At 37.9% G+C, this 23,374-nt stretch overlaps 1 protein-coding gene across 1 annotated transcript in view; it reads left to right on the top strand.

The window, feature by feature from the left end:
- RIC8A (RIC8 guanine nucleotide exchange factor A) overlaps positions 1 to 23,374 on the top strand; it is a 669,567-nt gene that overhangs the window by 543,296 nt on the left and 102,897 nt on the right. The window contains exons 6-7 of the mRNA XM_044082820.1: positions 7,289 to 7,384; positions 13,055 to 13,199. Coding sequence (XP_043938755.1) covers positions 7,289 to 7,384; positions 13,055 to 13,199 — 241 coding nt within the window. The remainder of the gene's footprint in view (positions 1 to 7,288; positions 7,385 to 13,054; positions 13,200 to 23,374) is intronic.

Raw genomic sequence — 23,374 nt, forward strand, 5'->3', positions numbered from 1 at the left:
AATTCTTGCTACAAGGGTATATTAAGATCTTCCACCATGGCCACCCAGGAACTGATTCTACCAAAAGAAGGACGAGAGGTCTAGTATTTTGGCCTTCTGTGTCAAGACACATTAAGAAAGTATTTTCATCTTGTTCAGTCTGTAATAGTACAAAACCTCATCAACAGAAAGTACCACTTAGTTAAGCCAGATTCCTGAACTACCTTAGTTGACAGTAGCCACAGATGTTTTCGAGTGGAATGGGCAACATTACTTGGTGTTAGTAGACTCTTATTCAAATTGGTTCGAGAGTGACCTACTTCCCAACCTAACTTCCAGTACTGTCATTACTAAGCTAAAGTGTCATTTTTCAGTCCATGGTAGTCCACATGGAGTTATTTCTGACAATGATGCACAGTTTACCAGTCAGCAGTTCAAGAAATTTGCAGATGAGTGGGACTTTATTCATGTTACAAGTAGTCCTGAATACCCTCAATCAAATGGCTTGGCTGAACATGCAGTTCAAAATGCAAAACAGCTGTTAGATAAATCCAGACATGACAATATAGATGTTTTTTCTAAACTTGTTAAATCTCAGAAGCGTTCCTTGTGATAATCGTCTTGGTTCACCTGCCCAGAAACTTATGTCAAGACAAACCAGAACCACATTACCAATCAGCAGTAATTTATTGGTTCCATATGCTAAAAACAACAAATCAGTAAGAGCCTATCTGTTGAAGAACCATTTGTCCCAGAAGTTTTACTATGATAAAACCAGAAAACTGCTCCGTTCTTTAAAAAAAGGGGAGGTAGTGAGGATGCAGACGTCAAAAGGTTTTCATCGCATCAGATTTTTGAAAAGTTTGTGTCAAGAGGTGAAATCGTATATTGTGGAATCACAAGGAATGGAATTCAGATGAAATTGTAAGCATTTGTTACCAGTGTCTGAACCAATGCTACAGCATCTTGCCTATGACAAAGACTCTAGTTCTCAGAGTGACTTGTCTAATGTTTCTGTTACAGAGGACATTCCGTCAGCAATGCCTGTTCCTGAGAAAATTCCAGAATCAGAACATTCCCCATTGACTGTCCCTCCCTGTCCTAACTATTATGTCACGAGATCAGGTTGCATCTCGAAACCTAGTTCCAGATACATGGCAACCTGGACATGACTGTTGTTTTCTTTATTAGTGTCTATATAAATTGCATGCCTATTGAAATGTCATTGTTTATATGAGACAGCCCAGTAAAGAGGGAGGATGTAGATCAGAATGTGTGATATACCTTTAAGAAGCATTCCAGTCAGTGGTCACATATAAGTACTGAGCACATGCAAGCAAGAGTGCCATTTTGAGTGAGCAGCCAGAGTGAGAGTCTGCAAGTATGTAGTCAGTTAATTAGATAGCTTAAGTTCAATGTTCCTGCTAACCATCCTGATGTGTTTGTACACAATAAACTACCTAAACACCCAAGCCTCAACATCATCTTAATGTACACAAGAAGAGCGACAACTTTCACAATAAATTCTTCCCCTAACAAACTAGGCCATCTTAACATACAGGGTTGGCAAATGAACTAAAAGTAAAAGTGTGAATTTAAATATGAAAGCCAACACCAAATCTGAATTCTACAGCATCCTATTTAATGTAAAACAAAGAAAGCTATGTAAAGGCAAAAGTTCTGGTATGTATGACAATAACAAACCTGTCCTTGGCAAGTGCAGGCCCTTCTGACAGAAAATAAATTCCCATTCAGGTAAAGCTAAAAAAGTCACAACATCATTTCCAACTTAAACATCTCTCTTGAAGATTTTAGGAAGCAACTCACCAACGTAACATCAGCCTGCTCAATAATGCCCCAACAACATGCAAAGGAAATATAAATAATGATTTTTAATGTCCTTTCCATCTGAAAAGTATATCAGCCTAACAGATCTGAAGACTTCTGAGGGACCTACCTGAAATAGGAAACCTGGCAACAAACAGTTTTGACACCTCAGTAATGTCTGTCTGACACGACCCCATCATCCTCATAAAAAGAAAGAGGCTTACATACTGTCTGTACCTAAAACTGCTTAATTTTCCAAAGCAGAAGGCAGCTGGCCTACACCTTTACTTTTAATACTAGTAAAGATACTTGAGGAGGTGTTCCACCCACACAGTCTGGAATTCCTGAATAAATATATAATTCTTTCAAATATACAACATGGATTTAATCAAGGCAAAAACTCTATGACCATCCTCTGGCTTTCGTCAAGACAGGTACTTGGAAACTATGGCAGGGGCATATTGACAGACATTCTAATTACGGATTTAATACTTTATGGTCCAGCTGTGGCGACCTCTAACTGCCTAATGTAAAGGAATCTCCCAGTCTGCTCCTAACAGATTAAGATTGCCTTTGAGTATTACCCTCTTCCTTCTACCCTCCACTTCTTTAGTGTCTCCTATAGTATCTTTTCTTCCTCCACCGTGGAGATGCAAAAGGGAGGCAAACGATATTCAACGAGAAGGGCAACATATCCCAGTAATTGCTTGTCTGGAGATAGGGAGCAAAAAACAGGGCTGCAGTAGAAAAGAGGGGGATAATTCAGATAATAGCCCTATACCAAAGAGACATAGTAAATCAATGGAAAGAACAATGTAGGAAACCAGAGGTTTGATGAGAGAAGAGGTCCTATGATTACCAAGGAAAGTAGTAAGATAGTATGTTAGCCTTTTTCCATTTATGGGAAAGGTGGGCTTGTGTAAGGGAGTAATATTTTACTACTTTCCTTGGTAATAGTAATATCCCTTCACACATCAAAAATTCCAGAATGAATAAGGAATATTTTCCAGTATACATCATAAATTTAATCAAGGCAAAACATCATGATTACTCTCTAGCTTTTGGGCCATCCTGTACATGCAGTCATGGATTTGGGCATATTTACAGGAGGTCTAATTATATATACAAAATGCTTTAACACAGTGATTGCAGAAGAAAAGTATGAGTGAAAGGAGGCTGGTGAGAGGGGTATGCATGGGGGGAGAGAGACCGGAGGCAGATATGAATATAAGCCATTTAGGTGGCATCTGGCATACTAGAGGAGGGCTTAACCCAGAGCAAGAGTGACACTTAAAGATCATAAATGGTGGAATATGAGGCTGCATCATGACTATGGGGGTACTGTAGAAACATGACTATGTACAAATGAAAGGAAGGTGATATAGAATATATTACAAGTTATGAATTTGGCATATGTCTCTGTTTTTTATATTTTTTAATTTTATGTTGGTCTGGCAGTGCATTCTTGTGGACTACATGTGTTAATAATTATTGTGACAACATGAAAATAAGAAAAGGACATAAACACCTGAATAGTTGCCTTATATGCAGTGGCAAATGCTAGGAAATAATACAATATGCCTAAAGCTAATGGAATAAGTGAATTTTGTAAGCAGACCTACCAACGGCCTCCATGCCTTCACCAGGCTTACTGTGACTTTAGGAGATAGGCTGGTCACGCACATGTAGAATCCCGTAGACTAAAGCAACTGCAGAAGCAAGTTATTTCTGCTTCCTAGTAATGAGGCCAGAAGAACTTGTTTTCCCTGTCCTTGAGCTATCCCTTTTCAATACATTGTTCTGAAACCATTATAGCTGTCTTTCTCACCCTACTGTCATTTAAACTATTCAACCTTCACACACTTTTACAGCAGTAACAAATATATTTTACCTCTAAATGCTAGTCTACAGAATTTAACGATTCACCATTATATATAGCACTGCACTGTTAGGAAATAATTATACATATATTAGCTTGTTTTCTCCCAGAGAGCTATGCATGGCCTTTTAATTTCTGCATGCTGAAATGTTATAGGGGTGTTTTGCTAATTAATTTATTTTCTGTTTAAATGATTGGATAAAATTAATTAACATTCATATAACTCGGAGTTCATACCTTGCATATTAGACTGCTGTTTTGCTCCAGGGTTCATGACTTTATAATTGACACATGACATGACTAGACTAGGTATTTATTCCATTATCAACAACTGTATGCGAACCATAATTAAATTAAGTGTAGCTGTATTTCTAACAGCCCTGAATTTTCCTTTGGCAAGGGTTGTGGCTGAAATGCATTCATGAAGGATCAGTTCACAATCCTGGCAAACAATTATCAAACAAGTGAATAAAATAATGTATTTCAAAGTTTAAGGAATTTTCAAACTTTTGATTTTTAATCAGGTTAGCATTCCAAAGACATGCAGTAGGTGGACTGGACACACTGAACTGGCTGTAGTTGTGACTGCGCATGTGTGTGTGGTATGTAAGAACAACCATGGAAAGGCTAGCCACCCAGCAGTATTTACATTAGCTCCAGATGATTGTCACTGTTGATGTGACACCCCGAACCCACGTACAAAAAATGGGAAAAGGGGTTTGTGGATAGATGGATGTGAGAACTCATCTGCTGGTAGTTCATAAAATACCCCCCCCCCATATACCTTTATTATATTTAAAGTGTCAAAACATCAAAAATAGAAAATTGATTACTACAAATTCATTTTATTTTTCCTTTGTTGCACATTACTTTCATAGTTTTCCATATGTTTGTCTATTCTCTTTCACTGTCTGTGCCTGACCAGCATGACTTTCTTTAATTGTCTTTTTATCACTTTTTCCCTTGCTGCCACAAAATTGTTCAGGAATAAATTCAAATTATTCTGAATTAAGAAAAGTTTGATACAGTTTGCTGGATGTTGAGATAAACACAAACACAAGCAGTCATTTGAAGAGCAGGTAGCGAAATTAGTTTTTCTGTTTCTGATAAATTGCGGTGGAATATTGTCAGAATCTTTAAGTCACTATGAATTGCACCCGATTTTGGCAAGTCACATTTTTTTTTCTTTTTTTGAGAGGGGGCTTATCAGCTCCATTGTATAGCCTTTTGTTATACCTTTCAGTAACCTCACCTTATGTTCAGGTAGAAAAAGTGGAGATAAGGCTGCTGATTGGATGGCATCTGTTGTAGGCTGGGAATTTTCTTGTACGCTGTACTCCTCTCTTCCTCTGATGGCCAACAAACTCACTGCAATGCCTGCACTTCTGAGACATAACACAGATGCATGTTTTTCCATAGTTGTATCCCACCTGGAATGCTGTGTACTCTTCTGCAGAAGTAGTTCTGCTTACCTGTATGTTTGAGGTTTGATGCCAGTCATCCACAAGTTATTTTTATAAGCTGTAGGACTTCACTGCTACCCTTCCCATAGGATGAATGGGTCCAGTACTGGTCATTTTCCCCATCTTCCCTGGTGTAACTCCTCCAGGACTCAGACAAGTGAGATGCACTGAGGGTCCACCAATACCTCTGTATCATGGAGCCAGCTTTAGCATACTCACCCTCAGAGCCAAAAAACATCAGAAGACTGCAAGTTCTGATACTATGACATGTTCTGGTACTTATATACCAGTACTTATATTGTACTGCAGTATGGCAGAGGTGGCACTGTACTCTTGAGGTGCTGACTTTAAGATGACATATCAAATCACACCAAAAAGGACTAAGTTACTGAAGGTGCATATGAATATTAAAACTGCAACAATAGGAATTACTGAAGCCCAAAGGAATGTTCTGGGTATCCTAGACAAACTTTCCCTAGACATTATAAATATGACATCAGGTCTCTCCTGAAAAAAGCTATAAGTCTGGCGGGACCTGTATGTCATCCATCCATCCATCCATCCATCCATCCATCCATCCATCCATCCATCTATCCTGTCACCCCTGCATTGATTTTTATCTCCTATTTTAGCTAATCCATGCTTGCAAGGAACCATATCCTAACCTGGCAGGCAGCGTGCATGAGGCAGAAACCAGCTGTGGGGAGAATGCCATTCATATTTAGACAGAAGCACACTAAACGCACAGCTTTTACATTCCCACTGCAATTTTTGCAGCAATAGTTCACCTACCAATATGTCTTTGAGATATGGGAAGAAACCAGAAACCATAGGGAAAAAAACATATACAAAATACAAACAGAAATTCAGTCGAGGATATGTATGAACTAATGTAGATACGTGAATGAAATCAGATATCTATTGCTATGGTGAGTATCAAACAGAAAAGTATGGTATCATTTCTGTCATTTCTATTTCTCTAGAGTTTGGAACACACCAACAGATCAGTGAATAGTGACTTACAATTGTGTGAAGGATTCCACCAACACGCCCTTATGGAATGATGTAGTAACATTACAATTTCATTTATTTATGTATGTATATATGTTCCAGGTTGTGCATTGATAGGTACTGATCAATTTCAGACAGCCTAGGTGAAGGCATCACAGGTGAAAAGTAGCTGAAAAAAATAATATACGCACTGTAAAACATTACAAAGGTAATACAGAGTATTTATAATGATTTATAATACAGTCATAACATACAATGTTTACATTCATGTTTCAGAGCTACACTGGATATGTAAGATAAGTAGGATGAAACGTAGACAGTAAAGACGTGAGAGGCTAGGTGGCATGACCCCTGTGTAAGCAAGTGCATTTGGCTACTTTGTGAAGGTATCATTTTAGCTGAAATCTAAAGCTGCAGTACAAATAAAGGTCTTTTAGGTGGATGGGAATAGATTGCCGTAGTGTTGATACTAATGTAGGGAAGGAGTGTTTGAAGTATAAGTTTGTTTGTGGTGTTAACGAGTCTGGGAGTTCTGCCTGAATGGTGTTTGAGATTGTAGGACTTGACTGTCTAGTATATAATATTTGGTAACTATGTTAATAAAAGGTCATGCAGCTGCTTTATTTACCACCCTTTGAGCAAGTGCTGGGCTTAGGTAGGAGACCTTAATATACTGACAGTTACAAAGTAAAACAGGGTTCAGATCATGCAAACCTTCAGGTAATCCCCAAGGACCAAGTTAAACTGTATAATGGATAACTGTACTCGTGTGATGTGGTTGGGCATGAAGTTACAAGACAGTGAGAAAAGGGAAGACAAAAGAAAGAAAAAGAGATGCAGGGAAGGTGATTGTACCCAGGGAAATATCAGTGATACTCTGGACCCTGGTATTACTTTTACATTAACTCTTGCTTATTTTGTTCTACAAAATTTTCATATCCTATAATGTCTAATGCACTGTGCCTGTTTGATGCAATGAACTTGAAATATCATATTATATATTTAGTACACAGACTTTGGTTTTCCTTGTTTAATTTTAGTTGTCATTTTCTTGGCCGGTAGAATTTAGAAAGTCAGAAGATTATTCAAAGAAGATTAATTATATTATTTTTTTTTTCAATTTTGTCAGGGCCATAAGATGAAAGAATCACTGACTCCAGTTCTGAATCTGCTGACAGAGAGTGCCAGAGTTCACCGTGAAACAAGGAAGTTCCTGAAATCTAAGGTGAGGTCCAAGTCTGACATATACATGAACTGTTTTCACTTTTTCCAAGTGTTTGCTTCTACTGTGTTTTGAACCTTCTCCCTTAAGATTGTAATACTGTCAACAAGCTAAATGCAGAATATCATGTGAGCTCACTCACTTAAGAACATGTTTGCAGTACAGGAATATAAACCTCTAATGAAACAATATCTTATATGAATATATAATTTGGTTTGCCTTTCCCTTAGTGCTATTAATTAGTATGCCCCCTTGCTAAAACACAAGTTGAGTCCAGTCTGCTTCTACATAAGTGTTTATGTAAGAGGAAATGATAGGGAGAACTTGAGGTGGGAACAGAAACTATCACTTACATGTCTATTTCACCATGAGTCGCTGCCTGTCCTGACACCACTCCACCTGCTATGTGCACATGCATTTACAGCACACTGTCTGAAATACATTTACCATTATGTAGTAACTAGCCTTCTTTATTAATAATCTGTAAATACTGTAAATGACACACCTTTTACCCGCTGTTGTTTCAGTTTGTAAATGGCAGCTGCACATACCCCTCAACCTGGAAACATCAAAAATCTGGACAAGGCCCATGAAAAATAGGTACAAATCTGTATGCTGATTAACATAATATTTGCATACATAATTATGTAACCACACCCACTCTGATGGGATTGTGGGATACCAACTTTCAAATGCAAACTGAAGAACAGACAACCAAAATATTGCACCAGAGTCCCCCTGCAGCCATTCCAATGTCCCATTACCTGGCTATTTTGCCCATTTACCATAAACACTAATGTGTGCATGCATAGTGCTTTATTAATACAATGATTATTTGGATTTTATTTTTACATTTTACAGCCCAATGCACAAACACCAACAAAACACGGTCTCACAACGAAAATAGACTTGGCATTAAAACACCTCTGCCCTTGAAACTCGCATTCATTAAAACAGCATTGAAACCCACACCACATTCAAAGAAATTTCATTTGGCCAGTGGTGGATAAAGATTACCTTTGGGCTGTTTTTAAATCAGTGGCCCCTTGCACACAAAACAAGAAACATACATGTTTTCTTTGATACACCTTCCTGACTTTATTAAATTATATTCCTTGTATAATATAGCACACTTGTTAGATAGAGCTCATTTTACATTTATTGTTTGAGCATTTTTCCAGTAAGCTGTAGGCAATGAAACAAAGTGCATGAACCAATAATGACAAAACTGCCCAATTCAGAACATTTCCATCATAAAAGTCTAGTTCCAGTGTGTCCGCACACCCACACTATAAATAAAATGACAGTAGTGTAAGCCACAGGCATCTTGCACAGCTTCTCGCACTTATTTTCAATTTAAGTTTTTTTTTTTTGGGGGGTACAAAAGGCCAAAAACCAGAGACACATTTTAAACATTGCTTGTATAATTTTGGAAAGTTGCTAGAATAAAATGTTGTGTTACCACCATGCATTTCACTGGCAAGTCTCAAACGCAGGACCCTGTACACTACATTCAGAGCAACATACCACTATGCCAAAATCAGCAGTTTCATGAAAAACAGGAAGACTGAAACTTAAATGGCTATCATTTAGTGAATTCAGTTCTCACCATAGCTCTCAACCTCTTTGCACAAAAAACCTGGACAAAGCCAGTAATGGGGGAATACAAATCCAGTTCTCACTTCTCACCATAGCTATCTCAGCTCTTAATACAAAAAGCCTGGACAAAGCCAATAATGGGGGAATACAGCCCCAAAATTGGGACAAATTTAAAATACCAATCTTATAAACTTAGAAAATTGCTAGAATAAAAGGTTTTGTGTTACCACTTATTTTCTGAAGAATATGAAGTCTGAAATTCAAATGCATGTCATTATTTAATGAATTCAATCCTACACTGCAGTGATTTTCCACAAAAATCCTGAAAACCACAGATTTTATGAGGAGCAGTCTCAGATGAAAAATATGAGGAACAGATTTACAAGTGGTGATGGCTAGGGACTTTAGGCTCTTTTACCCTGTACCCAAGGTACAGGGTGTGAGCCTGAGTACCTCTAGCCACCAGGTGTATTGCAATGGGGGCATTTTCACACATACACACAGCATTGCTTAGAAGGTTGGACTATCCCAGATCAAATATATTTAGGAAGAATACTTAACAATGAGTCATGCATTATTTATATTGTTTTAATAAGTTAATCTTTTCTACTTTTATAAGAACTACTAGACCCACATCTGTTTTACTGGGTGATCTGACAGTTGTGATTTGGATGTCACTTTCACATTTTGTAGCTACAGGTTGCAAGAGTCAGACCCAGGTCTACAGGATATAGCAACCATTGCTTTAACAACTAAGATGAGCTGTGAACCCACTGACAATCTAGGAACTTGCACAGCTCTTTGAATATAACCACCATTCAACCTTGTGGTTGACATTAGATCTCTATCTCTCGATTGCACTCATTGTAAATCTTATACTCACTTCCAAGACACACATACTTCCTTACTTGTATTGTATTCCCCTAACCACCATTCAACCTTGTGGTTGACATTAGATCTCTATCTCTCGATTGCACTCATTGTAAATGTTATACTACCCTACCAATCAGTTCCAAGACACACACACTTCCTTACTTGTATTGTATTCCCCTGAATCTCCATTCCACCGCAAAACGAGCTTCTCTGGACAAAAACGAGCTGCTTAATCTTGTCCATTCCACTCGCAAACATCCCATTGCCATTAATCCATTCTGCTCACTTCTGCCATTCCCGCTCGCATTTGCAGCAGGAAATGATGACATGAGCTCCTTGAGCTCAATTTAGACTGGCTGCTAGCCCTGACAGTGCTGACGTCATCGCGTACATGATGATGTCAGCTCCAGCAGCGCGATTTTTGAAAAAGTTTAAATTATAGAGCAAAGAAATCGGAAATGAAGGGATGCCACTCGTGAAGTGTGGCACCCCTTCATTTGGACCAAAAAACGAGTAATTCGGTATGGTTGGGAGGTATGCAGCTGCACATCTGTACAGATGAGCGATCAGCTGTTCTTGCTCTTTAGTTCACTGTGCTTATAATCAATGTTCACTGTAAGCTTCAGTGATACATATGTATGTATATATATATATATATATATATATATATATATATATATATATATATATATGGGTCTACTTCAGAATGTCAACCAATCAAAATGCCGACTTTCATATGGCCAACACCATATGATCAACATTCCGAAAGACTGACATCCTGAAATAGCACCTTTTACCTACCTGCAAACACAGTAAAACAGTGTTATGCAGGGGTCAAGACCCCCTGCACCCCCTGCTACTTAAATAGTCTCACTCCGAGGTCGCACTACAGTGCAGGAAAGGGGAATCTCCCAGTCCCGTACTGTAACAGGATCTCCGCTATCATTTGTCGGCCTTTCAAACATTCACTCATATGGTGTTGGTCATATGAGTTTCGAACATTTCAAAGTTCGAAGAAATGAAGGGCTCCCATATATATATATATATGTGTGTGTGTGTGTGTGTGTGTGTGTGTGTGTGTGTGTGTGTGTGTGTGTGTGTGTGTTATTAATAATCAATGCTTTGTTGCATCAATAGCAATTTAATTGATGTAAGAACATCAGCTACACACCATTGATCCATCCACAACCCCTTTTCGCATTTTTGCACATGATGTCCGGCTGTCACTTCAACAGTGACAATCATCTTAAAGCCACACGTTGTAACAAAATGTAAACAAATCTAAATCAATCACAAAAGGAAAATACATAGCTTCCTTTTGTGATGCGTATATAAAAAAATGTTTTATGTTGGGGAAACAATTACCCACACCCCCAACTTAGTGATACTAACTCAATACCTGCATGACTGCAAACAAAAGGGGAAACACTGTATAAGAACCCAGAGTTACTGTTACATGAATCAACAAATCAACAGATCCTGCACTCAAATACAAATGCATTCAGTAGCTTGCCTCAGTTAAAATAGCTGTTAACAAAACTATGTATTCAACAAACCAGATAAATAACACATATACTAGAATATGATTTTTCATTTATAGAGACATATATTAATGGAACAAGTTACAGAAAAGGACAACAAACTGTAAGCTCACTCAGTACTTTAAAATGCCTAAAGTGGGTAATAATAAAGGAAAAGGTACAGAGGAGAGGCAGCAGAAAGATGGCAGCCACACAAAGACAACGGACCGCTTATATAACTTCTTCATTTCTGTCAGCACAGAGTATTGCAATTTATTAAATGAAAACGGTGCAGAGACTGCATTTAAAACCATATCAAAAGACAGTTGAAGAATAATAGTTGAGCTTTTGAGTAAAGGGTATACATGAAAAATACACTTAACAGAAGGGGAATAAATACATTTCAAGTTGGTATCATGTTTGAGAAGAAAATGTATCTTACTCGAGCCTATAACACCATTTTTGTATACTTTCAGTTCATACCCATAGTTCATTATGGCATCTCCAGACCTTTTCTGGGCCTACCTTCTTTAACCAAGTAACTTTTCAGCTAATAAGAAAAAGTATTAGAAAGTACAAAGAGTTATTAACAAAAGACACCAAGATTGTTTAGTTAGGATGTCCTGCAGTAGAGAAATTAGTCAGTTAATTTGTCATGTATTCATATTTATGTTCATATTTTCATAGATGAGAGCACTACATGTAATTGAGGTTTATGGTGTGAAATGCCAATGTGGGAGACAAGAACATTCAGTCAATGTCCACTTATATCACACTATACCTGAGAGATTGCGGTTTGTTAATAATTATGAAAATAAACAATATTTCCATATGTACTTAATATTTCAAAAAGCAAATGACTGTTGCAAGACATCAGATGAAAACGCGGATGTTCTTGAAGTAGACTGTCTTTCATATTTGCACTGTAAGTTACACAACTTTAGAGATATTCAGTGTTATTTATATTGCTAATTATACAATTAAGCATATGTTTCCATATTTCTGTAAATATCTCAGTAAACATGCACTTATAGAGGAATTTCTTGTTGCCGTGTGAAACCTTATGTCTGGTGAACAAAAATGTTCTAACAATATATATGTTTAGGTAGCATTGTTTCCAAGATATGACAATTTTTATGGAAGTTTAACAAAAATAATTTGGGGTTTGTGTGCTTTATAATATATTATAGTATTTATGGAAAGACTATGAATGCAGTGACTAGTATAACTGTAAAGAATATTTCTTACTGATAACATTGCTGTTTGTACAGTTTTAATAGATTTTATTGTTCACAAAATATTTACAATTGTTTATCTTATGCATTTTAAGTTTATTTTTAGTGCTCTGGAATATAAGATATGTGTAAGCTGCTCAAAGGTTAATGAGATATCCAAATTATAAAAGCTTCAAGTATTAGGATAGATGGTTGCTGGCTTAAAGGAGCTATAAGCCAAGACTTTTTTCACAGAGAAGGTAGTGGATATATAGAGCACCTTCAGTGGAAATTTAGTTGTAAAAATGATGGAATGATGAGTGAAATGAAAGAGAAAAATACTATATTTTTTTTTTTTTGTGAGAAGTAATATAAATGAATAGTTGGGGAAACAAGCAGGCAAGTTTGAGAGAGGAGTGTTGATCTATCATCAAGAATTTAATAATATGGAACTGTCATTTTCTTAGGTGCTTCCACCTCTTCGAGATGTGAAGACCCGACCCGAGGTGGGAAATTCTCTCCGGAATAAGCTGGTGAGGTTGATGACACATATCGATACTGATGTCAAACACTGCGCTGCCGAGCTGCTTTTTGTACTTTGCAAAGAAAGTGGTAAGCAACTACAGTTTTACAGGAACAACCATCAATTCAGGACTCGTTCTCATAAGCTATGGATGTTTGTAACATATCTAACATAAAAGAACTGAGTTTACTTGAGCAATTTACCAAAATTTTGAGTTTATTTTAAAATATTCTGGTATCAGAATTAAGTTTCCACAATCCACATAAAACTAAATGGGCTTTTTCATAGATGATAAATTTTTACCTGTACATCGTGATTAATGAAAGCCAATTACAACAGGCAGTCTTCGTTAAGTAGTTAATTTTTAGGTTAGGCAAAACAACCACACAGCGTTTCTTACATTTTGAACCATTTATGAATTGTTCATACAAGAATCCAGTGCAGATCAGAAAATACCATGATGGTGAAACTGACTAATGTGAGAATTCCTTTGCCTGCACATAAGTATGCCCACGAAGATATGTAGAGCGGTACATGGATATAAATAAAACACGCTGTATTACTAAGCAGCCCCTTCCCTAGCATAGCGCTTTACACCTGAAATATGTTCAAAAAGAAAAAAAAATGTTCTCATAAAATGCTAAGAGCAAACAGATACACAGACTACAAAAGTCATGCAATCACAAACCTGTACAGACAAGAAATATCTACAATTAATAATAATTTCAATTTGTTTTGCATTTTGGCAAGTCTCAGCCTCTGTATCCCCTATGCTCCCCACTGCCCTTGAAGAAAGGGCAACAGAACCTTTAGAGTTACATCCTACAATGAGCTTTCCATAGTCAGCAAATGAAGCAGTTAAGCAGTTGGTGTTTGTAACTGTGCAAACATTTGTTGGTATCCAAATTTCAAAGTATACCATTCTGTGTTCAGATGACTAAAGCTTAAAGTCCATTGCTGCTAATATGAATGACTTTGAATGCTCTGCCCAGCTTTACTTTCTTAGCTTTCCACATCCTCATCATATCATTCTGTATTACACCATTTTGTAAATTTAATTTACTCGAACAGCTATTAGAATTAAACTAGAACAAAATATGTGAATCTCTTCTTTGATACATTTACCACCAGGGTCTTTAACAATCTAATTATAAAACAGATATTATATTACTTTTTCTACATAGATGACATATGCTTACACCACATTACTAATGACAGTTCTCTACGCTGTCAGAGTTGAAGTTCGTGTGCAAACACTTGTCTGACACATGAGTAAATAGACTTGATGTCACAGAGTTTGGAACTGCATACATTTCTTTTAAAAATCCTGGTACTGGTAAGGGAAAAGTTATGCAATACATATTCATTTTCATTATTTATTTATTTTCAGTTTGATTACCAGGGAAGTCCACTGGGCCCAAAAGTGCCCGTTTTCAGTGGAGGCCTGGGGAGATAAGCTCCATAAACAATACAGCAAAGAATACATAAGTATAAAAGGTACAGTATATAATACATATACCATAAACAATACAGTAAAGAGTACACAAGTATAAACGGTACAGTATATAACACAGTTTACAGATATGAGCATTCAAAGCAAGCATGATCAACTAACTTCACTGTGAAAGATCTAAGGGTTATAGTGTACAGATTATTTGAACGTATATTCTTACATTAGAAGTGTGTAAACACTTTACGTGCAGTTATTCAAAGTACGTAAAGTAAACACTTTACATGCACTCAATAAAACTAAGTTGCTATTTACATTATTTACAAATTTGAAATCATGTGAGAGTTGCTAAAGCAGTTACAGAGAGCTTGAATCCATTCTAAGAAATAGTAATGGGAGTTAGAGAGAGGTTAGGAACCAGGGAGTAAAAAGAACTCCTTGCGGCATTTCCTTAATAGAATTTAGGTAGGGTGAAAGCAGGAACATTTACATTTGGATGACAGGTATGAGAAATGCTGGATTTTGAAGTTTTCTGAGTTTGATATTGTTCTTAGTGTGGGAGGGAGTGAATTCCATTTCTTGCCTAGTGAGAAAGAGAGGAGAAGCTGGCCAGCTGGTCGTTTAGGTTTGTGGATAGAAATTAAGTTTTGGTGTTCAGATCTCAGAGTTCTATTTGGGATGTATAGTAAGATGCTGTCCGGTTCGATTCTCAGCTAGAGCGTCTTCTGCGTGTAGACATGCGCGAATGGGCGTACCTTCGTTGAAGGTTGTGCGTCAGGGCTGGTAACTCGGCACGTAAAAATCAACTACCAATCATTAGCGGACCGGAGTTCCGCTGTGGCGACCCCTAACAGGGAAAAGCCGAAAGACACAGCAGGGGAAGGATGTTTGTTAGGGCTGGACATTTTGTTGGGTAAAAACAAGTCTGTGAGCAGTGATAAGTTGTAGGTAGTCTAGGTGGTTAGAGAGTTCTAGCCAGTTCAGAGATTAAAGAGTAAGACAATGATGGGTGGAATTTTTGGATTTGGTGGCAAATTTAGAGATCTTATTATAACAGTTTTCAAGTTTAGAGGTGGTGGAAGAAGTTAGATTAGTTAGAAGAGGGGCTCCATATAATAAGGATGGCAGAAGGTAAGTAGTGGCCAGGGTATGCCTAGTAGAGTTGGAGAGAAAGAGATTGTTCCTTTAAAGCATACCTAACTTTTGGTGGGTTTTCTTTATATTTTGTTGAATGTGGATATCAAACATGAGGCATTTGTCTATAGTAATACCAAGAAGTTTTGCGAAAGAGACCACTTCTATAGGTGAGCTGGTTTGGCTAAGGACTTTGAATGCATTTTTGTCATAAGAGAAAGTCCTGGAGGGAGGGAATAGTAGTATTTTTGATTTATTTGCGTTGAGAGAGAGGTGGTTTTGGCTCATCCAGTTCTCAGTGGTTGAAAATGCAGTTTGGGTTTTAGTCGGCAGTTCAGGAAGGCTGGAGACAGTGCAGACTAAAGTTGAGTCATCTGCATATTGAATAACTTTAGCGTCAGGTATAGCAGTATGAAAGTTATTGATGAAGATGTTGAAAAGCATAGGTCCGAGGATGGACCCCTGAGGTACGCCAGTGGGGGTTGGTAAGAAGGAAGAGGTGGAGTTCTTCCATTTGACTGCTTGAGATCTATCTGATAGGTAACTGGAGAACTGGGATAAAGTATTTGGAGAGAGATGAAGGTTGGAGAGATGATAGAGAAGGTGATTGTGGGAGATGGTATCAAATGCTTTAGAGAGATCTAGGAAAACTATGGATACTAAGAGTCTGGAATCTCGGGCTTGATTGACTGTTTCTAGGAAGGAGAGTAGGGCAGTTATAGTGCTATGGCCAGGGCTGAAGCCATGCTGGGTAGGTGTAAGGAGTTGATTCTGGGTCAATAAAGGCATAAGTTGGAGGTGGATACATTTTTATAGGATTTTGGAGATTGGAGAGAGCAGGGCAATGGGGCGGAAATTAGAAATATTGGTGTTTTTGCCTCCTTTGTGAAGAGGAAGAATGTAGGCTGTATGCCAGAATTTGGGTACATAAGATTCCTTTATGGATTTATTTATTATCAGACACAAAAAGATCTCTCACTTTCAAATTTCTCACTTAGTTGCAAATATGTTATTTCATCCAGGGACCTCCGTGTTCCAAAAGAAAATATGTTATAGTCATTATTTCAAATGTGTCACTGTGCTCTTTGTTCCTGATATGCTCCTAGCTAAGCAGCTCTCACTGTCATTTAAAACTTTCCACGGATTCCTTAATCCTTAATGAACAATGCCACATTCGGCTTATTCTGTTACTGTAGTGCAACAACCTGTACTGGGTGACAACAATTGCCTGTAGTTTATAATTAGTACACAGAACATTACATACACTGTGGTACAGAACGGAGCAACTTAGGAATTGAAGTCATAAACAATATCTTGGAATTTACATTGCAAAAAGTACTGCTATCCCACAAAATAGTGAACTCTGACATATCTTCCTGCAAATGTACTACAGGTTCCCTGACTTCTCTTAATCGTACAACAAATAGTAATTTTGCAAAAGTTCTTTACAGATTCTCTAGTATATCAATGAATACAAATATTTTGATTCCATTAGACAGTGCACTGGTTTTCCACATGTATAATATTGCCCGTATAATACTGCCCGTTTGCTCCTTTTAACAAATTCTACATTTAACTGAAGATAAAAAAAATTGTGTGTACCACTTTGATGTAAATAAGTGCCTCACTTCTTCTAGGCTACATGGTATTGCAGCAGGCTTGTTGTGACAGTAGATAGTCCTAATTCATTCCCACCAGATTCAGATAGTGTTTTATTGTGTAGATGCAGACTGAAAATCTGGTGATTACATTTTGCCTCCGTGGCACAAGAGGAGAAAAAAAAAAAAGAAAAAAAAAAAAAGGAGTGCTGTAAAGGGAATGGAATTTCACTGCAGCACAACTCACTGAAAACTCATTTCATTGAAAATGCATGCTGCTGAATCCCAGTTCATACAAAACTGTAATAGATGTGTAATGACGTACACGCATATTTATTGGGCTGTCAACAAAGTGGTCAGTGTTACCTCTGTCCCTGCTGGTGCAGTATCTACTTGTGTACCTGCCGTGATTCACTGTATGTGGTCAGTGTTACCTCTGTCCCTGCTGGTGCAGTATCTACTTGTGTACCTGCCGTGATTCACTGTATGTGGTCAGTGTTACCTCTGTCCCTGCTGGTGCAGTATCTACTTGTGTACCTGCCGTGATTCACTGTATGTGGTCAGTGTTACCTCTGTCCCTGCTGGTGCAGTATCTACTTGTGTACCTGCCGTGATTCACTGTATGTGGTCAGTGTTACCACTGTCCCTGCTGGTGCAGTATCTACTTGTGTACCTGCCGTGATTCACTGTATGTGGTCAGTGTTACCACTGTCCCTGCTGGTGCAGTATCTACTTGTGTACCTGCAGTGATTCACTGTACGAGGTCTTTTATATTTTCTCTGCGGTTGTATAACTATTACTATATGTAAATAAGGGTGTGCGGGGCAAGTCCCATATGTGTGGAATAGATGAAGGATTATTCCCTGCAAAAAGTAAACATATAAAACTATTTTTAACATATATTTGGCTTATGTGAAGTTTTCTATGAGTTGTAATTCCACCAAATGATTTTTAATAAAACATGGTTTTGCTGAATTTTTTTCAGGGAGTGGTGGTTTAGTGAAATGCTAGTCCACGATGTGGCAAATACTGGTACTTCACACCACCACCCCCATTTATCTACATCTCTGAGCAAGTAGAGTCCTTCTTCAGTGATACAATACCACAGATATAGTACCACACGGCCATCATTATTGCAATGAGAGGTACTATTTATAATAGTCCAAAAGCCCTTTGTCCATATGCTTGTGGAATGTATCAAACATTCATAGCTGTTTCGTACATTTGTCATAAAGGTTAGCTTAACTACTTTATATTTACTGGTTTTGTTATTAATATATATCAGTTAAGAGACTTTCGGCCCCAGAACTCTTTTTCAAAAGTGGTAAATGGGTTCGGGATGTGAAAATCCCCTAACTCAGACTAAATAAGAAAACAGATTTGTTGTGGAAGTTTCTGTTCTGCACATCAGTAAAGCATTGCACAACTCTGGGAAAGGCCAGCAATGTAACAATCAAACCCATTCAATGGACTACCGATGTACCCTTCCAGATTTAGCTTAAATGACATCATAGCATAAGCAATGGTACTTACTAAAAGTAAAAAAAAAAATGTGACCAAGAAAGGTTAATATCCCTTGTTAGAAATGCCTTTTATGGATGTATTGTAAAAAACTTGTTACCCAGTGACCACTGTCAATGAATTACATAATACTAAAAATAAGAAAACGTGAAGTGCAGGGCTTCACCCTCCCCCATACACACACATGCTGTTTTGTGGCACTCGTTCATAATTGTGCATACCTATCATTTTACATGCAGTCTGGTATCTGCAGACAGCAACTCCCTGGTAGGTTCAGCCATATAGGTAACAGCTCACAAAGGCACTGCAGAGCCTGTTGTCTCATGCTGGGCATTATTTTATTATACAAGACATACATATCTATATATATGTGTATATATATATATATATATATATATATATATATATATATATATATATATATATATATATAGATTATAGATATAAAGATTATATATATATATATATATATATATATATATATATATATATATATATATATAAAACTGTATCTCTCTCTGTCTTTCTCTACACACACATATATATACAGACATATAGATATAGATATACAGACACACACACAAGAATGGTACTTTTGACCAAAATGTTCTAATGTTAATCTTGTTTTGAAGACTTGTTTTGGTCAACAGGTGCTTGAGTTCAACAGTCGCTATGGTAGGGACATATGCCATTAACCCAGGGATTGTGCAATCTTTGATTAATGGGGGGAGTGATAGCCGCGGTGGTACAGCGGTAGTGTTGTTACCTCACAGCAAGAGGTTCTCCTGTTCAATTCACGGCTGGAGTGCCTTCTGTGTAGAGTTTGCATGTCCTCCCCACGGTCGAGTGGCCTTCGAAAGACATGCGTGAATGGGCGTGCCTTCGCTGTAGGTTGGGCGTCAAGCTGGCAACTCTGCACCATAAAAATCGACTGCCAATCATTAGCAGACCAGAGTTCTGCTGTGGTGACCCCTAACCGGGAAAAGACGAAAAGACAATGTGCAGGGGGGGGCTTGTTCCCTAATGAAAATGATGTCTGTTATTAGAGCAGAGGTGTGTCAATGTTTTGCTGTTGACATTAATGTGTTAGGGTTTAGAATATCGATATTATGTCTGTTTGACCTAAAAGACTAGGTCTGCACACACACGTACACAAATATTAAACAATATGAAACATTCATTGAATTTAAAGTTTTTACTATTCCAGTGCCAAATATTTTCATTTGTGGAAAGACAGGAAGGTATTAGAGTGAGAGGAGTACATTGTGTAACTGTAACAGTATGGAATATGCAACAACATTTGGGAAAATACAGTCTCAAAGCACTTCAGTAAATGGGATCATAAAGACAGTTAATAAATATAAACAAATGAATAATACAGACATTTGATATATTTGCTGCAACAGTGTATTAAAGACTTTTTGTGCACACACAGATGATCAGAAAAGGCAGATACAGTTCCTAAGGCAGGTAAACAGTGATTCATTCTGTACTGCTACCTTGCTGTGTTACACTAAGTACATGCATGGCTTTTGGTTAGTTATGCAACAAAAGAGTAAAAAAATCCTTGATTTCTGCAATCCTACTGGCTAAAATGGGTTTATACCAGACCTAAGACATTACGGTAACTATCTGAAAGATGTGCCATTCAGCTAACTGTGTGCAGAAAGAAAGGAAAGGAACTTCCCACCATTAGAACAGCCAGTGCAATGTCACAATGGAAAGCAAGCCCAAAAACCTATTATACAAACTTCATATCACTTTTTCAACACTGTAATAAAAGCACCAACAAGCAAAGTGAACAACTTCGTAAGTTATCATAAATGAGGTATATAATTTTCCTAGGATGATCTGTGCTGATATCTTAGAAAAATAATAGAAGCAGAGAGAGATGTAAAATCAGTACTAAGTGCAGAATACAGGCAGCTCATCCATGTGCCCATTCAGTAGATGCCTTCAGCACATGAAACTATCCACTTAGACTTACTCATGCACTAACCCTATCCCTGCCACCAATCCTAAACCATATACATTCCATCACTGAACACACTTTTTGTAACATAGCACTCTGCAGATAAAGTGTGTGTTCTTTACGTTATTACATGTTGGGGTGGGACTGAAATGTGTGTGTGTGTGTGTGTGTGTGTGTGTGTGTGTGTGTGTGTGTGTGTGTGTGTGTGTGTGTGTGTGTGTGTGTATGTATAAGAGAGACCTGTCCATCCTGGATGTTCCTCAGATGAACAGTCAAATGGACTCCTGGTACAAGCAGTTGAAGATGTTACAAGGACGGCCCACTGCTCATCTCCCTGAACTTCCTATCACACAAGAGCAAGTTTCAATAGATGCAACAGAGAGTCCCTGCTCAGAGGAGTGTTTCTGACTCTCCATATGAAAGCTATTGTGTCTATGGAGTGTCACCCAAAGTACAGACTAGAGCATAACTGTGGCTATAGCAATGCACATGATTTCTCCATGCTGTTAAACACTTCTAAAGGTTGTAATTACATAAACGTAATGTACATGAAGCACAACACCCATTACCTCCCCATCACATTAAAAAGGTAGTTCCCATTTAACAGTGAATTTTCTCTGCAGCTGCCATGTACTGCTTTGGGTACTTGCCAAACTCTCTGCTGTCCCTAGGGTCTTGGAAGGCCATGGACATTCTTTTTCCCCCTGCATGTGTTTTTTCTAGCTGTGGACATGGTGATCTATGCTACTCTGTGCCAAAAGAAATTATGAACTGTAGTTCAGCCATGTGTCCTCAACTAGTTGTCTCCACAAGGGAAATGTCCCACATTCTAAAAGCCAAGTCCCACCTTCTAGGCTATTTGTAGTTTAAACATGATTAACCATTTAGCAGACAGACAAACGCCATATTCTCTCTCGGGCAATTTACAGTTTAAACACAGCCAGTTAGAAAACTTTTTGTACCACTCAAATGATAACCTACTTAAGTGGTAACAGATGCAGTCATTTAGCAGGAAATTTTTGGTTGATGATTTTATGTGTACTTAAAAGACATTTGATGATCCATTTCTTTATGTAGTGTCTTTGGGTGGAATTCACTGTCAAGTTATATACTATGCAGCATGAAGGTGCACAGGAAATGGCTACACACAGCAATGTGTATTGTCTAATGATGTACTACACTGGAAAAAGGGAGAAGTGCACAACACAAAATGCATTAAAATAACTGCACAATGCCATGCAGTGAAGATGCAAAGGTAAATGGAGCTAATATTCTCATGCAAAATGCATACAAGGTAAACACAATTATAATCCTAGCCATAACCAGAAAAAATTGTACAACAGTGTGTGCTACATGCACAGGAAAGCACACACATGTATTGGAATTGCAGACAGCAGAAATTGTCATGACCCCAGAAGCAGCTGTACAGCAGTATGTTATAGCTATGACCATTGCCACATCATGTCCATTTCAAGAAGAGGCATCAGACAACAATGGACATAGTATCTGCAATGGATAGCATTTCATAATTGTATACGCCAGGAGATTATTGTTTGTTTACATGTAGATCAAAATATTGTCTGAAGTTTGGTTAAGTTTTGCCCACAAGCTAAATCTACAGGAATTTGCAATCTTTATATCCTTGTGGAAACTAAGATATTTATAGCACTCACTTTCATATGGGACCATAGCAGGAACCCTTCAGAGACAAATGGGACACATTAGGAATACCAAAGATTTCTGCTTCTAAGGTACTGAAAAAGTTCCTCAAAGATATGCTTCTACATTGGGAGAAGCATATCTCATTTCCAAGCATATCAGATGAGACAGCTATCACTATGCATGGCTGTTGTAACATCTGTCATCTCCCTGAGATATTGGATGCCGAAGACTCTACACATGTAGCAATAAAGGCTCCTACCTGTTCTACAGTCACAGTGATATGTCAACAGGAATGGCTGCCATTCCATGAACTGACAGGTTGTGTGGGATACACATGATATTATAGCCAGTGTGTCTGCATAGCACCAAAGCAGTTTCCATGATTCATGTATATGTCATGCATGACAGCTATTTTTCTGCTTCCTTCAAGCTGAGATTCCATAGGGTCATTTAGGTGGCAAGTGCAGGCAGGCACTGTGGCTATATGAAATGTACATGACTACAAAGATAGAGATCGTGTATACTAATCTACCTCAGCACTGTTACTATGTTGCAGGTAATGTCAGATATCTGCTAGGGCACTGGCTAATGGCACCCATTTGGAATCTACAGAGAATTGGCAAACCACAGTACAGCATGGCATGTGTTGAAACCCAAATGTCATTGCGCATATGTTCAGCCAGACCATAGCCCAGTTCTGCTGCCTTGGTATGCATACCTGTCAGCTTTCACAATCATAGCAGGATTCCATAAAAAAATCATAGCAGAGGATTCAAAATCGTAACACTCAAAATTTGTGTATGAGTAAGTTTGTTTCCTTGGATGAGGGGTTGTGGCATGAATGTGTAAATCTGTCCTCTTGTCAGACACAATCTATAATACTAGGACCCTCGTGGTGCTAATAGATGTACACCCATATATCTATAG

The sequence above is a fragment of the Protopterus annectens genome, chromosome 9.part0 (genome assembly GCF_019279795.1).
Source record: "Protopterus annectens isolate FY-2018-M chromosome 9.part0, PAN1.0, whole genome shotgun sequence".
Classification (NCBI taxonomy): Eukaryota; Metazoa; Chordata; order Ceratodontiformes; family Protopteridae; genus Protopterus; species Protopterus annectens.